Source organism: Ovis canadensis, chromosome X (assembly GCF_042477335.2).
Source record: "Ovis canadensis isolate MfBH-ARS-UI-01 breed Bighorn chromosome X, ARS-UI_OviCan_v2, whole genome shotgun sequence".
Lineage (NCBI taxonomy): Eukaryota > Metazoa > Chordata > Mammalia > Artiodactyla > Bovidae > Ovis > Ovis canadensis.
The window spans coordinates 64,561,201-64,574,966 of record NC_091727.1 but is presented as its reverse complement, the minus strand read 5'-3'; the positions used below and the strand labels follow the sequence as shown (position 1 = coordinate 64,574,966).

At 38.5% G+C, this 13,766-nt stretch overlaps 1 protein-coding gene across 4 annotated transcripts in view; it reads right to left on the bottom strand.

Moving 5' to 3' along the window:
- The window catches only part of KIF4A (kinesin family member 4A), a 128,146-nt gene that overhangs the window by 43,826 nt on the left and 70,554 nt on the right, over positions 1-13,766 (bottom strand). For all 4 annotated transcript variants that reach the window (XM_070290308.1, XM_070290309.1, XM_070290310.1 and 1 more), the window contains exons 11-15: positions 11,248-11,380; positions 9,606-9,664; positions 9,393-9,498; positions 4,408-4,464; positions 3,213-3,398 (exon numbers count right to left, since the gene is read on the bottom strand). In XM_070290308.1, the coding sequence (XP_070146409.1) occupies positions 3,213-3,398; positions 4,408-4,464; positions 9,393-9,498; positions 9,606-9,664; positions 11,248-11,380 (541 nt within the window). The remainder of the gene's footprint in view (positions 1-3,212; positions 3,399-4,407; positions 4,465-9,392; positions 9,499-9,605; positions 9,665-11,247; positions 11,381-13,766) is intronic.

Below are 13,766 nucleotides of genomic sequence, written 5' to 3'. Positions count from 1 at the left end.
AGGCTATTCTTTGTTGCAGTACACAGGCTTCTCATTGTGGTGGCTTCTCCTATTGGCTATTACTGTCTCACTCTTAAATATCAATGGATAACCAAAAATTACTAGAAATTTGAAGAAAACGTCTTGCATTAGAGAAAGACCAAATCAAATATACTAAAAAAGGAATTTGAATGAAACAGAGGCAAGGCAGGAAGAAGAAGAAAAGTTCAACAAAATTTAATTTCTATCCTTAAAGATGAGTACTGAATCCATGAATAAAAAAGAAGAGGTTATAAAAAGGAACAATTAGAGGATTTTAAAAAATCTTAGAAATAGGCAAATAAAAACATTTACCAAGAGTGGAAGGAAATCTCCCAGAGAGTGGAATAAAAAGACAAAGAAATAGAAAATACAAGGGAGGAGATAAGCAGAGACGAAATCTCAGAGATCCAATATCTGGCTAAGAGGCGTGCAAGAAAAGAGAAAACAGAAAATAGTGATGGGCGTTATTAAAGAAATAATACAAGAAAACTTCCCACTAGAGAAGAATACAAATTTCTAGATTGAAAGGACTCACGAAGCACAAAGCACAATATGTGAGAACAGATACACACTAAGGCACATCATTGTGAAATTCAAGAATATCTGGGGACAAAGAAAAGATCCTGAAAGTTGCCAGAGGAGAGGAAAATACAGGTCAAATAAAAAGAATCAGGGGTCTTCCCTGGCAGTCCAGTGGTTAAGAATTGGTGCTTCCAATGTAGGGGGGCTGTGGGTTTAATCCCTGACATGGGAATTAAGACCCCCAAAGCTGTTAGGTGTGCCCTCCTCCCCATAAAAAAAGTATTAAGAATTATAATGGATTTCTAATCAATAGCACTGGAAATAGAAGATAATGGAGCAAATCTTTCAGGATTCTGAAGAAAAACAATTCCCACTGCAGAATTCTAAACCCAGACAAATTAACAAATGTAAGCACTGTCATTTCCACCATAACAAACAAAAAGCTATTTTCAGGCATGCAGTGAATGGTTTAAAACATTTTCCTTTCATGTACACTTTCTCAGAAAGCTATATGGGTTGTACTCCACCAGCACAAAGAGGTAGCCCAAGAATGAGGAAGACATGGAATCGGTTTCAACACAGAGATGAGCAGTAAAGCATTGCTTCTAGTAAACAATGGTCCCAGGCTGATGGCTGGGCAGTAGGCCTAGAGAAAACAAACCAAGACAGAAGATAGGAGGGTTGTCTTCAAGAAAGAAATGGACTGATAAACTACCTGGTACATTTGTTCTACTGAGAGGAGCTTTATAATTCTGTTAAGAAGTTTAGAGATAAATTATCTTTTTGTTTATTTCTTTGGCTGCACTGGGTCTCAGTTGTGGCACAAAGGATCTCTGATCTTTAGTTAAGGCATGCAAATTCTTAGTTGCAACATGTGGGATCTAGTTTCCCGACCAGGATTGAACCTGGGCCCTTTGCATTGGGAGCACAGAGGCTTAGCCACTGGACCACAAGGGAAGTTCTGAAGATAAATTATTTTTTTCTAAATTGTATTTATTTATTTTGGCTATGTTAGGTCTTTGTTGCTGTGCAAAGGCTTTCTCTAGTTGTGGCGAGCCAGGGCTATTCTTTGTTGTGGTGCACAGGCTTCTCATTGCAGTGACATCTCTTGTTGCAGAGAATGAGCTCTAGCTGTATGGGCTCAGTAGTTGTGGCACTCAGGTTTAGTTGCTCTGTGACATGTGGGGTCTCCCCAGACCAGGGATCAAACCCATGTTCTCTGTATTGGCAGGCAGATTTTTAACCACTGGACCACCAGGGAAGTCCTCAGTGATAAATTATTGACTGGTACACAGAAGACTAAGTAAATGAAAAAATGAGATTATTATTATTAGCTGCACTGCTCGGCTTATGGGATCTTATTTCCCTGACCAGGGATTGAACCTGGTCCCATAGCCATGAAAACCCCCAGTGCTAGCTACTGGACTACCAGGGAACTCCCCAAAATGAGATTATTAGCTTCAGGAAATGCAAAAGGCTGTACAAGAAAGAAAATAGAATCACATTATACTATGTGGCTCAGCTGTAAAACTTGTGTAATTATAAAATTTAAATAGTAATTATTCATTTAATCAAAAACTGTGAAAGGGTGAGGCAATGTGCATGGGGGAATGTATATGAGAGCTAATATTCCCATCTTCCATAGTGGGAAGTCAATTGATAATGTATAAAAATTTTAAAGTAACAACTATACTACCAACTCTTATCTAGAATCTGGAGGTAAATGTCAGAGGAAACAGCTTTAAAAACTTTAAGTATAAGCCTAGGGGATAGGAGAGAAGGTAGTTTGCTTTTATTTTTCTGAGTATTGTATTATTTGACCTGTAAAAATGATATACATGCTTTTGTGTGACATAAAAAATAAGTTTTAAAAATGTTAAGACTGTGATAACAAAATGGAAATACAACCTCTACTGGCAACTTGGCTGTTATTTTGGAAGCAACTTCTACTCTACAGAAAAAAAATAGTGGTGAAAATTACTTAGGAGAAACACTTTACTTAATTTCATTTTGAAAATTTACAGGAGCTGGTGATAGAAATGTATAATATAGGGATTTCCTGAGAACATAGGACTTTGGGGGTCTGAATAGGAAAACAATCCATCCTCTCCCCTTCCAGTTCTGCTGACATCCCTTTGTGGATGGGAAACACTGGGCTACATGGGAAAATAAGGTCTGGAGCAAGGGTAACCGTGTGGACAACCTACGAGCCCAAGACTTGTCTAAGTAAAGACCTGATTTTAATTAGCAAGAGCCACTTAGGACTAACATTAGGAAAAGCAGTTTACCCATTTGCCAGGTCATGAGACATCCATTACTGGTGTCCTCATAATTCTCTCTAGAACCCAGACCATCTACTAAGAGATGTACCTTCCTTAGAATCCCAGCATAGTTATTAGAACAATTCTCTACAAGTAAGGATCACATGTATTATAACATTATCTATTTATTAAATACCTGTTATATAAGTAAGGTATTAGATTAAATGAAAGAAAATTACAGTTTCTTTATCCTGAATGTACCCTTCTGTGTTTAACCAATAGTACAACTCCAGTCATACTGTGCATTTTATGTTGTCTTGTCATCAAAAATGGTGTGTCTGTTTTCTTCCCGTATAACTAAAGAAAGATGGTCGACATGAATATCAAGTGCCCTAGTAAATATTTTACCTGGTACTGGAAATGGATGGGCTGTAGTTGGCTGTCATTCTGAGACATTTTCTTGGCTAAGGCCTCTTTCAGTGCAAGGGCTTTGTTTAACTCAACCAGCTCCTTAGACATCTGAGCTTGACGTAGAGCATGCTGAGTGGTGAAAGCATCAGAAGACCTGCTGCTCTCTGGACTGATGGCCTCTTGCTGGAAAAGATCAGGATAATGATTTGTAAGAGAAATAAGCAACTGGAGTTCTTAGGCACTGTTTCATCAAGTCTCACAGCCATTTCTCCATTATCAGTCCCTCTGTTCTTTTAAAACTGGCTTCTCATACATTTGCTTTAAACATCAGAAATAAATTGAGCTAACCCATTTCCCTGCTCTCACAAGCACCTTATTTTTTATATCCTTTGACTGACTCTTTTAGAATGAACCAAGTTTCTTGCTCTTTTCTTTATAGGTCTGGCCAACATTTCTTACTTTCACCTTATTCTAAGGGGTCCTTAGAGGAGAGAGGGCTCTGGAAATGGCACTTTGTAATGGTGGAAGTGGAGAAGAGGTTTCATTTATTCTTAGAGCTGGCCTCTGGCACCTGATTTATCTTCTATCTTTCTTCTTTCAGAATATAAAAAAATACCAATATATATTTGTTTTAGGGGGGAAAAGCTGTCTCAAGCAAACCATTGTCCAGTCTTTTATTTTGACTTTACTCTATAACCATCAGCCAGTTTCTAACACATTTGATCTATTCTTGTGACTTGAATGCTCAAAATATTTTCTTTGGTTCTTTTAGCCCCTAACCACTGCATCTATAGAAAACTATGCTGAGAAAAAATTCTCTTCCATTTCTTTTCTAATGGTTTTTTGATTTTGCCATAATTTTCTAGTTTGTTTCCTTCATTGTCTTGATGTGCTAGACAGTTGATACAGAATACAAGCATCTAACAAGAAATCAGTACGCCAGACTGCAAATATAGAAAGTGGCATCGCTGAGAAGCCCTGTCACCCATTACCAGTTATACTACTAGAGAGAGATCCTATCCAATTTACGGATTTTATACTTAGCTTAGATTTATACTCAAGAGTTCTAAATTTCCAGGGCATTCTACGGAGGATGGTAACAATCAGGGATTCTCTTCCTCAGCTGAGTGATAAATTATAAGAAATGGCACAGTTAAATCTCCTGGTTCTACACAAAGGGCCAATTACTTACTGTTTCTGGTTCTACTGCAGTATCAATGGCTGCAGTCATGCAAGCAACAGTTTCATCCTGCAATGACAAATGATGTCTCAGTTTAGGAGCTTACTAGTGGGTTTTATATGGGTTATTTAGTTGTTTTCAAGTGTATAGAGAGATCATTTAAGGTATTGGACCAATTCTGTAGTCACATATACCACTCACCCCCCACACACACGTTTCCACTTCCCAACTCTCAAGAATCTGTCTTCTTTGTAAAGGTCAATTGTGTGGTCTTTATAAAAATAAGGTCATGTAGCAACTGACATTTATTGCACCTCTCCTGCTCTGCCAGAGATCACTGAACTAGAGTGAAACAGTCATTTAAACAGGCCAAAGTTTAATCCACTTTAGATGCTACCCTTTCTTTTTATGTTTTAATGTACAGGTCTAGTCAGTTCTTATGGACACAGCATCTTAAGATCAGACATAGCAAATAAAGGCAATGCAGCAGAAAAGTGAGTATGATGAAGGATTATTTGTGATTTTTATTTTATAGCCAGTCAAGGTAGCAAGAGCCTACTCTACAAGGAAATAAATACCCCAGAAAAATGTGCTCATGAAGTCAGACAAACATACTTCAGATTCTGTCCCTCATATGCATTGGAACAAATCATATGCAGTTACTCCAGGTAGTGGTTACTTGAAGGGAAAGGGTAAGCATTGATTCCCTCTCAGAAAAGGGCACAATCCTTTTAGGGGCATTAGAATAACAACCACCTAAAAGGGAAACCTAAAGCCACTTATTAGGACAAATTTGTTTACAGGCTATCATATGAGGAAGCTTTGTTTTTCCCACTGGAATTTAGGTTTTATTTGGCATTGAAACATAAGGATTACCACTTCTGTTTAAGTGATTCTGCAAAGTCCTCTGAAGAAAGGATTATTTTCAAGATGTCATATGATTAAGGTCATAGGTAAAAGAGCTATTGGCTCAATAGCAAGGAGATAAATTTAGGGTTAGCACAGGGAGTCTCTGCATCAGCCTAGTGAAACATTACATAGTTACTGAAACTTGAATCTTATTACCTTTAAGGCAAGGAGTGAAAGAAGCCCTTAGTGGGATTTCCCTGGAGATCCACTGGTTAAGACTCCATGCTCCCAGTGCAGGGGGCATGAGTTTGATCCCTGGTTGGGGAACTAAGATCCTGCTATGTCACACAGTGTGGCCAAAAAAAGAAGAAGAAAAAAAGAGGCCCTTAGTAAATGTTGTTTGTAAAGCATTTCCCTTATTCTGCCTAGAAATTCCTAATCAGTGAGACTCAAAGAGAATTCAAAGGAAGACCCAGTGTTCTCACATCCTTTCTTATTATGATTTACAGTACTGGTGATTCTCCAAGGCTAGGACATACTAAACTCTTCTTAAAAAACAGAGCACTTCAAAATACTATAGGTTAATGGTTACCTCTTCTCCCTCCCAGTTCAGTTCAGTTGCTCAGTCGTGTCCGACTCTTTGTGACCCCATGAATCGCAGCACGCCAGGCCTCCCTGTCCATCACCAACTCCCAGAGTTCACTCAAACTCAAGTCCATCAAGTCGGTGATGCCATCCAGCCATCTCATCCTCTGTCGTCCCCTTCTCCTCCTGCTCCCAATCCCTCCCAGCATCAGAGTCTTTTCCAATGAGTCAACTCTTCGCATGAGGTGGCCAAAGTACTGGAGTTTCATCTTTAACATCATTCCTTCCAAAGAACACTCAGGGCTGATCTCCTTTAGAATGGACTGGTTGGATCTCCTTGCAGTCCAAGGGGCTCTCCCTCCCAGTAAGTCTCAGTAAAATGACTAGTTATAGACCTATCCTAGATTAACAGGACCTATGACACTGGCTTTTGGAGACTTTTTCTAGGGCTTTCCAGAGGGTCAGGATCAGAGTAGATCTGATTCAACATGCCCTGAAGAAGATATGTCATTACTTTGAGTTTACCTTTTGGCCCAATATAACTTCAATGCTAAGGTTTAAGCTTTGGTGACGTTCTATGTGAACATGTCAGGATTCTGTCTTTATAATCCTAGATGTAAATATATAACAATAGGACTTATTTCAATCTAATAGCCTCTTTCTTCCCCATTTTAAGGCTACTATGAACCTCTTGTAATAAAAAGACATACATTTGCTGAAGGTGGTGGTCAGATGAACAAGGCCATGGTACACTGAGCTACATTAACCAGCAATACCCACCAAAATGAAGTTTGTGCTTACAGGCTGTAAGCAATAGCATTATTGGCATGCAAAAATCTATTTATGGAACTGGTCTTGAAGGAGGGAGTAAAAACAAAAAAGAAATTTTTATTTTGTGGGAATTGAAAGGACTGCATGAATTTCCTCACAGGTAACTGTTATAGGAGGTTTGCTTGAATTATATTTTATAGGAAGAAATAGTACAGTGTAGCACTTAAAACCCCAGGAGAAAGGTCCAGGAACAGTGACTGCCTCATAACTGAAAAGGGGGTGTTCGCCCGTCACTTAAAATAAAAATAGTTTTAATCCAGAATGAAGGGCACAAGCATTTACATTTGAAACATTTTGCTTTCACTGTAGTGAGTCTTAATAAAAGCCACAGGATACATTGTTGTGTATTTCCAAAAAAAAAAAAATGTAGCTAGGAGGGTCTCCAAACAATAGACATAGAAAACTCTGATTCAAAAGTCCAGCAGGAGCCCTGAGTAAAAGGGTTATTCTGCCTAATGGTGACAGTGGATGGAAGCCAGGGACTTCATCAGCTTGTGGCAATCTTTAGCACCCTCTTGCTATGTGTGCCGAGTGAATTTTAGTGGCAGACACTGCAATTTTCTAGAGTTCCTCTGAGCCAGCCACCACTACCAACTTCCTCCATAGGCACACCAGGCATCAGTCATGCTGCCAGATCTTCACTGAGGATATGACTTCTATTATTTTGTTAACTTTGTTCCATTGATTTCCTTCTTCATCCTTCCCATGTGACCCAAAGACCCAGAAATAAGATGATGTAGAATCCTTTAAGATCAGTGTAGTGGCTATGAACAATGGTGCCCTGGATCACTCTTTTCTGATCTTAATAAGTTTTGGTTCCAGCAGGGTTCTGCAGCCTTGACTATCTGAATTCTGAGGCAGTCTCTCACAAAGTTTTCATACATAAGATGCTTCACCTCTATTACAGATGGTGAAATTGAACCTTGTGATAGTCATTCTCTAGCATGCACTCTGTCTTCAGCCACAATGATGTTCTTACCATGTTCTAAACATTTATACCTCTGCTTTTGCGAGTACCTTTTCCTCTATATAGACCATCCTTTCCCCCTTTTCTGTGTGGCAAACTCCTACTCATTTTTTAGGACCCAGTTTCTTCTTCCTGAATTTTCTAGGCAGTTAATCACTCCTTCCGTTGAGCTCCCATCACTCTTTGCTCATATTGCTGATGTAAAAGGGTTAAAACAGACATGAGAGAGAGTTCCTAGTTTTCCTTGCCTCCTTTTCCTTTCTCCCTTTTTTGCCAACTCTCCCACCTGTCATCCTTGACCAACTGACAAAAAAACGAGACTTGCAAGAACAATTCTTGAAAATAATTAGATAATCAGCAGCATGGGATTGCATCAAAATTCTTGAGCAAGAAGCATGAAAACCGGAGCATCCTCCAATCAAAAGATTCACAGCAATTAACAACAAAAACTGTCACCTGAGTCAAACGACAAAGATACACATCCCTATCTTCTTACCCTATGAAACTCCAATCATATTTCAACTCAGGGAGTTAGCTGGAGTTCAGGAGACCCCAGAGTATATCAGCTGAATAATGTCTTTCATCTTGACTTAAGTCACTTGAATTATTTTCTTTTGATATTAATGCAGTACCTAGCAAGGTTACACAGCTAGTGAGTAGCAGAATGGGCTTCAAACCAGGGTTTTTCTGGCCCTGGAACTCAGATTCTCAAATACTATGGCCTGTTTGTTGGATAAATGAACTGTCATCTTGGACTACCTGCTACAATTTTATACAGTACTACTTATTCTAAAACACTGCTTTCTAGTCTTGGTAGTTTACTCATTTAATCTCTTGAACTGGCCATCCTAAACATTCCCCCCACAATATTGTATGGTATTTTTTTCACTGACTCTTTAAGAGTAAAATAGAGGTCTGGATGATTTTATGATACTCTGTTGACAACTCTACAACACCATGGGGCAAGACCCAGGTTAGAGAATCACAGTTCTGGTAAAATTAAAACCTCTGTTTCAGAGCTGTGAATATCTAGCAGGCATTTACATACACATTACTGCTTCATAATAATAATCAAGAAAGTACAGATGGAACAAAACAAACCCTAATTTTTTACGAACCATGACCCTGAACATAATATGATTTTGATTTTTAAAAAAAGTATTTATGCCTAAGGACTAAGAGAAGGAACATCAAAATAAGAGGTTTTTAGGATGGTAGGACTGTAAGAATTTGTCATCTGGAAAAAACAACAACCTCCGTCCCAATAAAACCCACCCACAACTACTATAATAGTTCTAAAAATAAATAGAAATGGGAACTTATAGCAGAATGATCAGTCAAACTAATTTATTACTGGTTATAAAAGAGAGCTATGGTATTCCCTGGAGGCTCTACACTATGGGTCAGAATTCTGCTTATTTAAAATCTGGGTATGGTATAAGGCCTCTTATTAAGTTAGCCTACAATGAAAGGACAGCAAATCAATGACTGCTGCTTGAACTACCCAGGCAATTTTGCACCCTTGTGTTGCTGTTTCCAGTGTGTGATTAGAATACTGAAATAATAATGTTCCATTGCACATGTGATCTATGAGTGTTTTAACTAATTCAATATTCAGATTGTATCCAATGATCCATGATCTTTGTCCTCAACAGCTCACAATCGAGTTGTTTCAGCAAAAAGTACAGGGTTAGATGGGTTTATAAGGATCAAGAGAAGTAAACAAAAGCAATATGGCTATTTCCACTACCCTTATTTAGCTTACCGATAGCTGGGTAATCACTTGCTGCAGGTTACGAATTATCTCTACATTTTCTTTTAATTCCTGGTCTTCCAAAGTCTCCACTAGCTTTTGAAGATCCACTTTGCAGCTGAAAATTTAAGCAAAGGAATCCAAGGGTTAATCAAAAGCCAGTGAGTCCATGGTTATGCACTAAGGTGGTATAGGTCACTAACAAACATCTGGGAGGAAACTTACGCTGCATGCTTCCTGAGCTCTTCTAGCTTGGCATTCATTTTTTCATTTGCTTGTTCTGTCTGCAACAAAGATCCAAGAGATCATCAGTGGAAGTGTCTGATAGCCTCACCTAATTATGCCCTCTCTTCTACTTTTAATGGATTAAAACCTAGGTAGAGAGGCTGCCTCATTTGTTGTAATAGAGGATTTACTGGGCTTTGGTTATTTAGAAACGTGTTTCTTAACAGTCATGGAAATTAGCCCTTCAGTCAACATGAGCTACTAAAAATAGCATCCAAGCAGCTGGGTCTTCTGCTTGTAATGAAGCTCAGCTATGGGATGGAGTGTGAAGCCTTAATTCCATAGAGAACCTTGCAACTGGGGGAAAAAGCAATACTTCCTGGCATGCTATTCCTTGCTGTGTGCAAAAGCCCACTTGCCTGACAGTTTTAGCAAAATAAAGCAAGAAAAAGGATGAGGTATAAGAATGATGGCAGAGAAGACAAAATGGCAGAGACAGCTACGTTTTGGAAAGGGTGATTGATACTTTTCATTTTATTTTAATCACAGTATCTGTAACATGCTAGATGCTGCAACAGATTTGGGAAGGGCAGTTTATATAGGACAAAAATGTTGTGCTTGTTATGAAGTTCTGATAAGACATCAAACAAAAACCCTTTGGGCAGCCATTGTAACAACCTTAAAAAGGTCAGATGGGTACGTGGCTAGAATAACAAGTACTGTCTGTTACGTCAGCCACACTCACATGTTACAGCTTCTAGGGTTACTTCAAAGACATAAAATGTAGCACTGGAGATAGAAAACTGTATATAAAAAATTCCCTAGATCCCATTTTCACCCTTCTGCTAGTAATGGACATTACAATGGACCTAGGATTTGGCCCCCTTTAAAGAAATCTTTAAGCAGCTTACCCTTCCCTGACTGGAGTACACTGATGCATGAAGGTGTATAAATTACAGATGTTCAGTTACATTTTAGTGGAAACTCATTTTCACTGCTGGCAATAGCTGTGTTTAGAGCTGTATTTACAGCTGTGACTGAGCTGTATTTAGACTAGTAGAAAAATGTTCGTGACAAGAGCCAGAACTGAACCAGGAGGTTACTATCTGACAGGCAGTAGGACACAAAACTGATATAGTTAGTTACATTGTGATCCACCATTTGAAAATTGACCATATGTAAAAGGTGCTAAAATTAATCCCCCAGATGTTTCATCTCATTATGGCAGCTGTTGGGATGGGATGTGAAATGTGACAACATTTGGGGAAGGGAGATAGAAAGGAACTAAAATCTTAGTGAGGAGATAGTTACTTGGTATTATGGATGATTAGGCAGAACTTAAGTTGACAGAGGGACCTGGTTCTTTCCTCTCTGCTCTTTTAGAACAAATCCATTTTAAAATGGGATTCATGAAGATTCTTTGTGGTAGATACATAGGTATTCACAGTATAATTCATTTAACTTCTCTGTATGTTTGATTATATTTTGTTGGATTCTCCCTGGAGGGGTTCCATGGAGGATACGGCAATACTAATCCATTTCTTTTCATGTAACTTGTCTCTCATAATGAGAAGCACATTAAATATTTCAGAAACTAAAGCTAATAAATGTCCAGACTGCTAGTTTAGTCTTGGAGCCTCACCAAAATGATCCTCTCCAACATTTGAGCTGTCTGACCAGCAGCCTCACTTAGACCACGACTTAATTTTTCATTCTCCTCTACCAGTGACTGATTCTTCTCCATTAAGGATTGCAGATTCTCTGATGGCTCCACACTGAAACAAAGAAAGTAACATATTAGAAAAATATCTGATCAATAATACCTATATTAGAGGTGGATTAAAAATATATATCCCATAGGCCTTTGCAGGGCTTGGTTTAAAATTACCCCTCACAAATCTAGAAAAAGTATGTCCATTCTTCCAGCCAGGTAGTATACTGGATAAATAAAAATGTATGCCTGAACTACTTTAAATTAATGGTTTGCAGGAAAGTAATAATTTAGAGCCAGATATGGTTGGAAAATTCTGAAAGAGATGGGAATACCAGACCACCTGACCTGCCTCTTGAGAAACCTGTACGCAGGTTTGGAAGCAACAGTTAGAACTGGACATGGGACAACAGACTGGTTCCAAATAGGAAAAGGAGTATGTCAAGGCTGTATATCGTCATCCTGCTTATTTAACTTCTATGCAGAGTACAACATGAGAAACGCTTGGCTGGATGAAGCACAAGCTGGAATCAAGATTGCCGGGAGAAATATCAATAACCTCACAAATACAGATGACACCACCCTTATGGCAGAAGGTGAAGAAGAACTAAAGAGCCTCTTGATCAAAGTTAAAGAGGAGAGTGAAAAAGTTGGCTTAAAGCTCAACATTCAGAAAACTAAGATCATGGCATCCGGTCCCATCACTTCATGGCAAATAGATGGGGAAATGGTGGAAACAGTGTCAGGCTTTATTTTTCTGGGCTCCAAAATCACTGCAGATGGTGACTGCAGCCATGAAATTAAAAGATGCTTACTCCTTGGAAGCAAAGTTATGACCAACCTAGACAGCATATTAAAAAGCAGAGACATTACTTTGCCAACAAAGGTCCGTCTAGTCAAGGCTATGGTTTTTCCAGTGGTCATGTATGGATGTGAGAGTTGGACTATAAAGAAAGCTGAGCACCAAAGAATTGATGCTTTTGAACTATGGTGTTGGAGAAGACTCTTGAGAGTCCCTTGAACTGCAAGGAGATCCAACCAGTCCATCCTAAAGGAGATCAGTCCTGGGTGTTCATTGGAAGACTGATGTTGAAGCTGAAACTCCGATACTTTGGCCACCTGATGCAAAGAGCTGACTCATGTGAAAAGACCCTAATGCTGGGAAAGATTGAGGGCAGGAGAAGAGAAGGCTGACAGAGGATGAGATGGTTGGATGGCATCACCATCTCAATGGACATGGGTTTGGGTGAACTCTAGGAGTTGGTGATGGACAGGGAGTCCTGGCGTACTGCAGTTCATGGGGTTGCAAAGAGTTGGACACGACTGAGTGACTGAACTGAACTGATGGTTGCAACAGGAATGACTAACTTTTATCCTTAGTTCTTGGTTTAAGATCTTTTTACTTATTCCAAATATGTAAGAAGTTTCCCTCTTCTCATTCTCAATCCTTCATTAAAGGTTAGGGAAGCAGAGAAAGAAGAGGTATGGAGGAGGTAGAAGTGAAACTCCTCATGGTCAAACTTTAAGTTCATCAACATAAGTGACTTACCGATCTGCTGTACAGTTTAGAGAAATAGCATTTAGGAACCAAAATGTTGAAATGATGATCTGTGGTCACTAAGAACACATTTCACAACTTTCCATAAATAAGTGCTCCCTTCTAAATGCTTGCCTTGCTTCAAACTGATGACCCACAGCCTCCTGTTCATTTGTCTATCAATTTTTAATGGCTTAGTGTGGGTGGTGGCAACAATAGCATTCATTTGAAACAGTGAAAGGAAGGGACAGAAATAGTTTAAAAGATAAGAACAGTTTGGAATTTATGCAGATAATTTGCTATATCAGTTCCAGAATAATGAAGCAAATCAATAAAAAGCAGTTTTGATTTGCCTTTTTTTTTTTTTTAACACACTGGGATTAATTGTTCAAAAGACTGGAAAATAGGACTGGCAAAAAAAGATCAGAAGAAATATGAAGATTCGATCTGAAGGAAATGGCAGGGGGAAATGAATAGTTGCAAGGATATAATAAAGAGAAAAAAGGACAGGGAACAGCTGTTCTCAATCTCAAGAAAGAACAGAAAGAGTTTAATAACAGATGCCCTCTCACCCAGTTTAAGACTTCCACAAATTCTTAGAGAAGATCTTAGCATGTTCTTTATCCAAAAGTTATCTCACATACAGGGTTATCATTACCATCTTTCTAAATTCCATATATATGCCTCAGTATACTGTATTGGTGTTTTTCTTTCTGGCTTACTTTTAACCTCCAATTAAAATAAATAAATTTATATTAAAAAAAGTAAAAAAAAAAGTTAATAAGCAAGGCCACACTATAGGGTCTCATATTATACTCTTGAGAATTTATTAGAACTCTTATGAAGGAATGTTCAATTAAAATATGGATTATAAAATAAACTATGGGTAAATTTAGAGTTATTTTAGATTGTT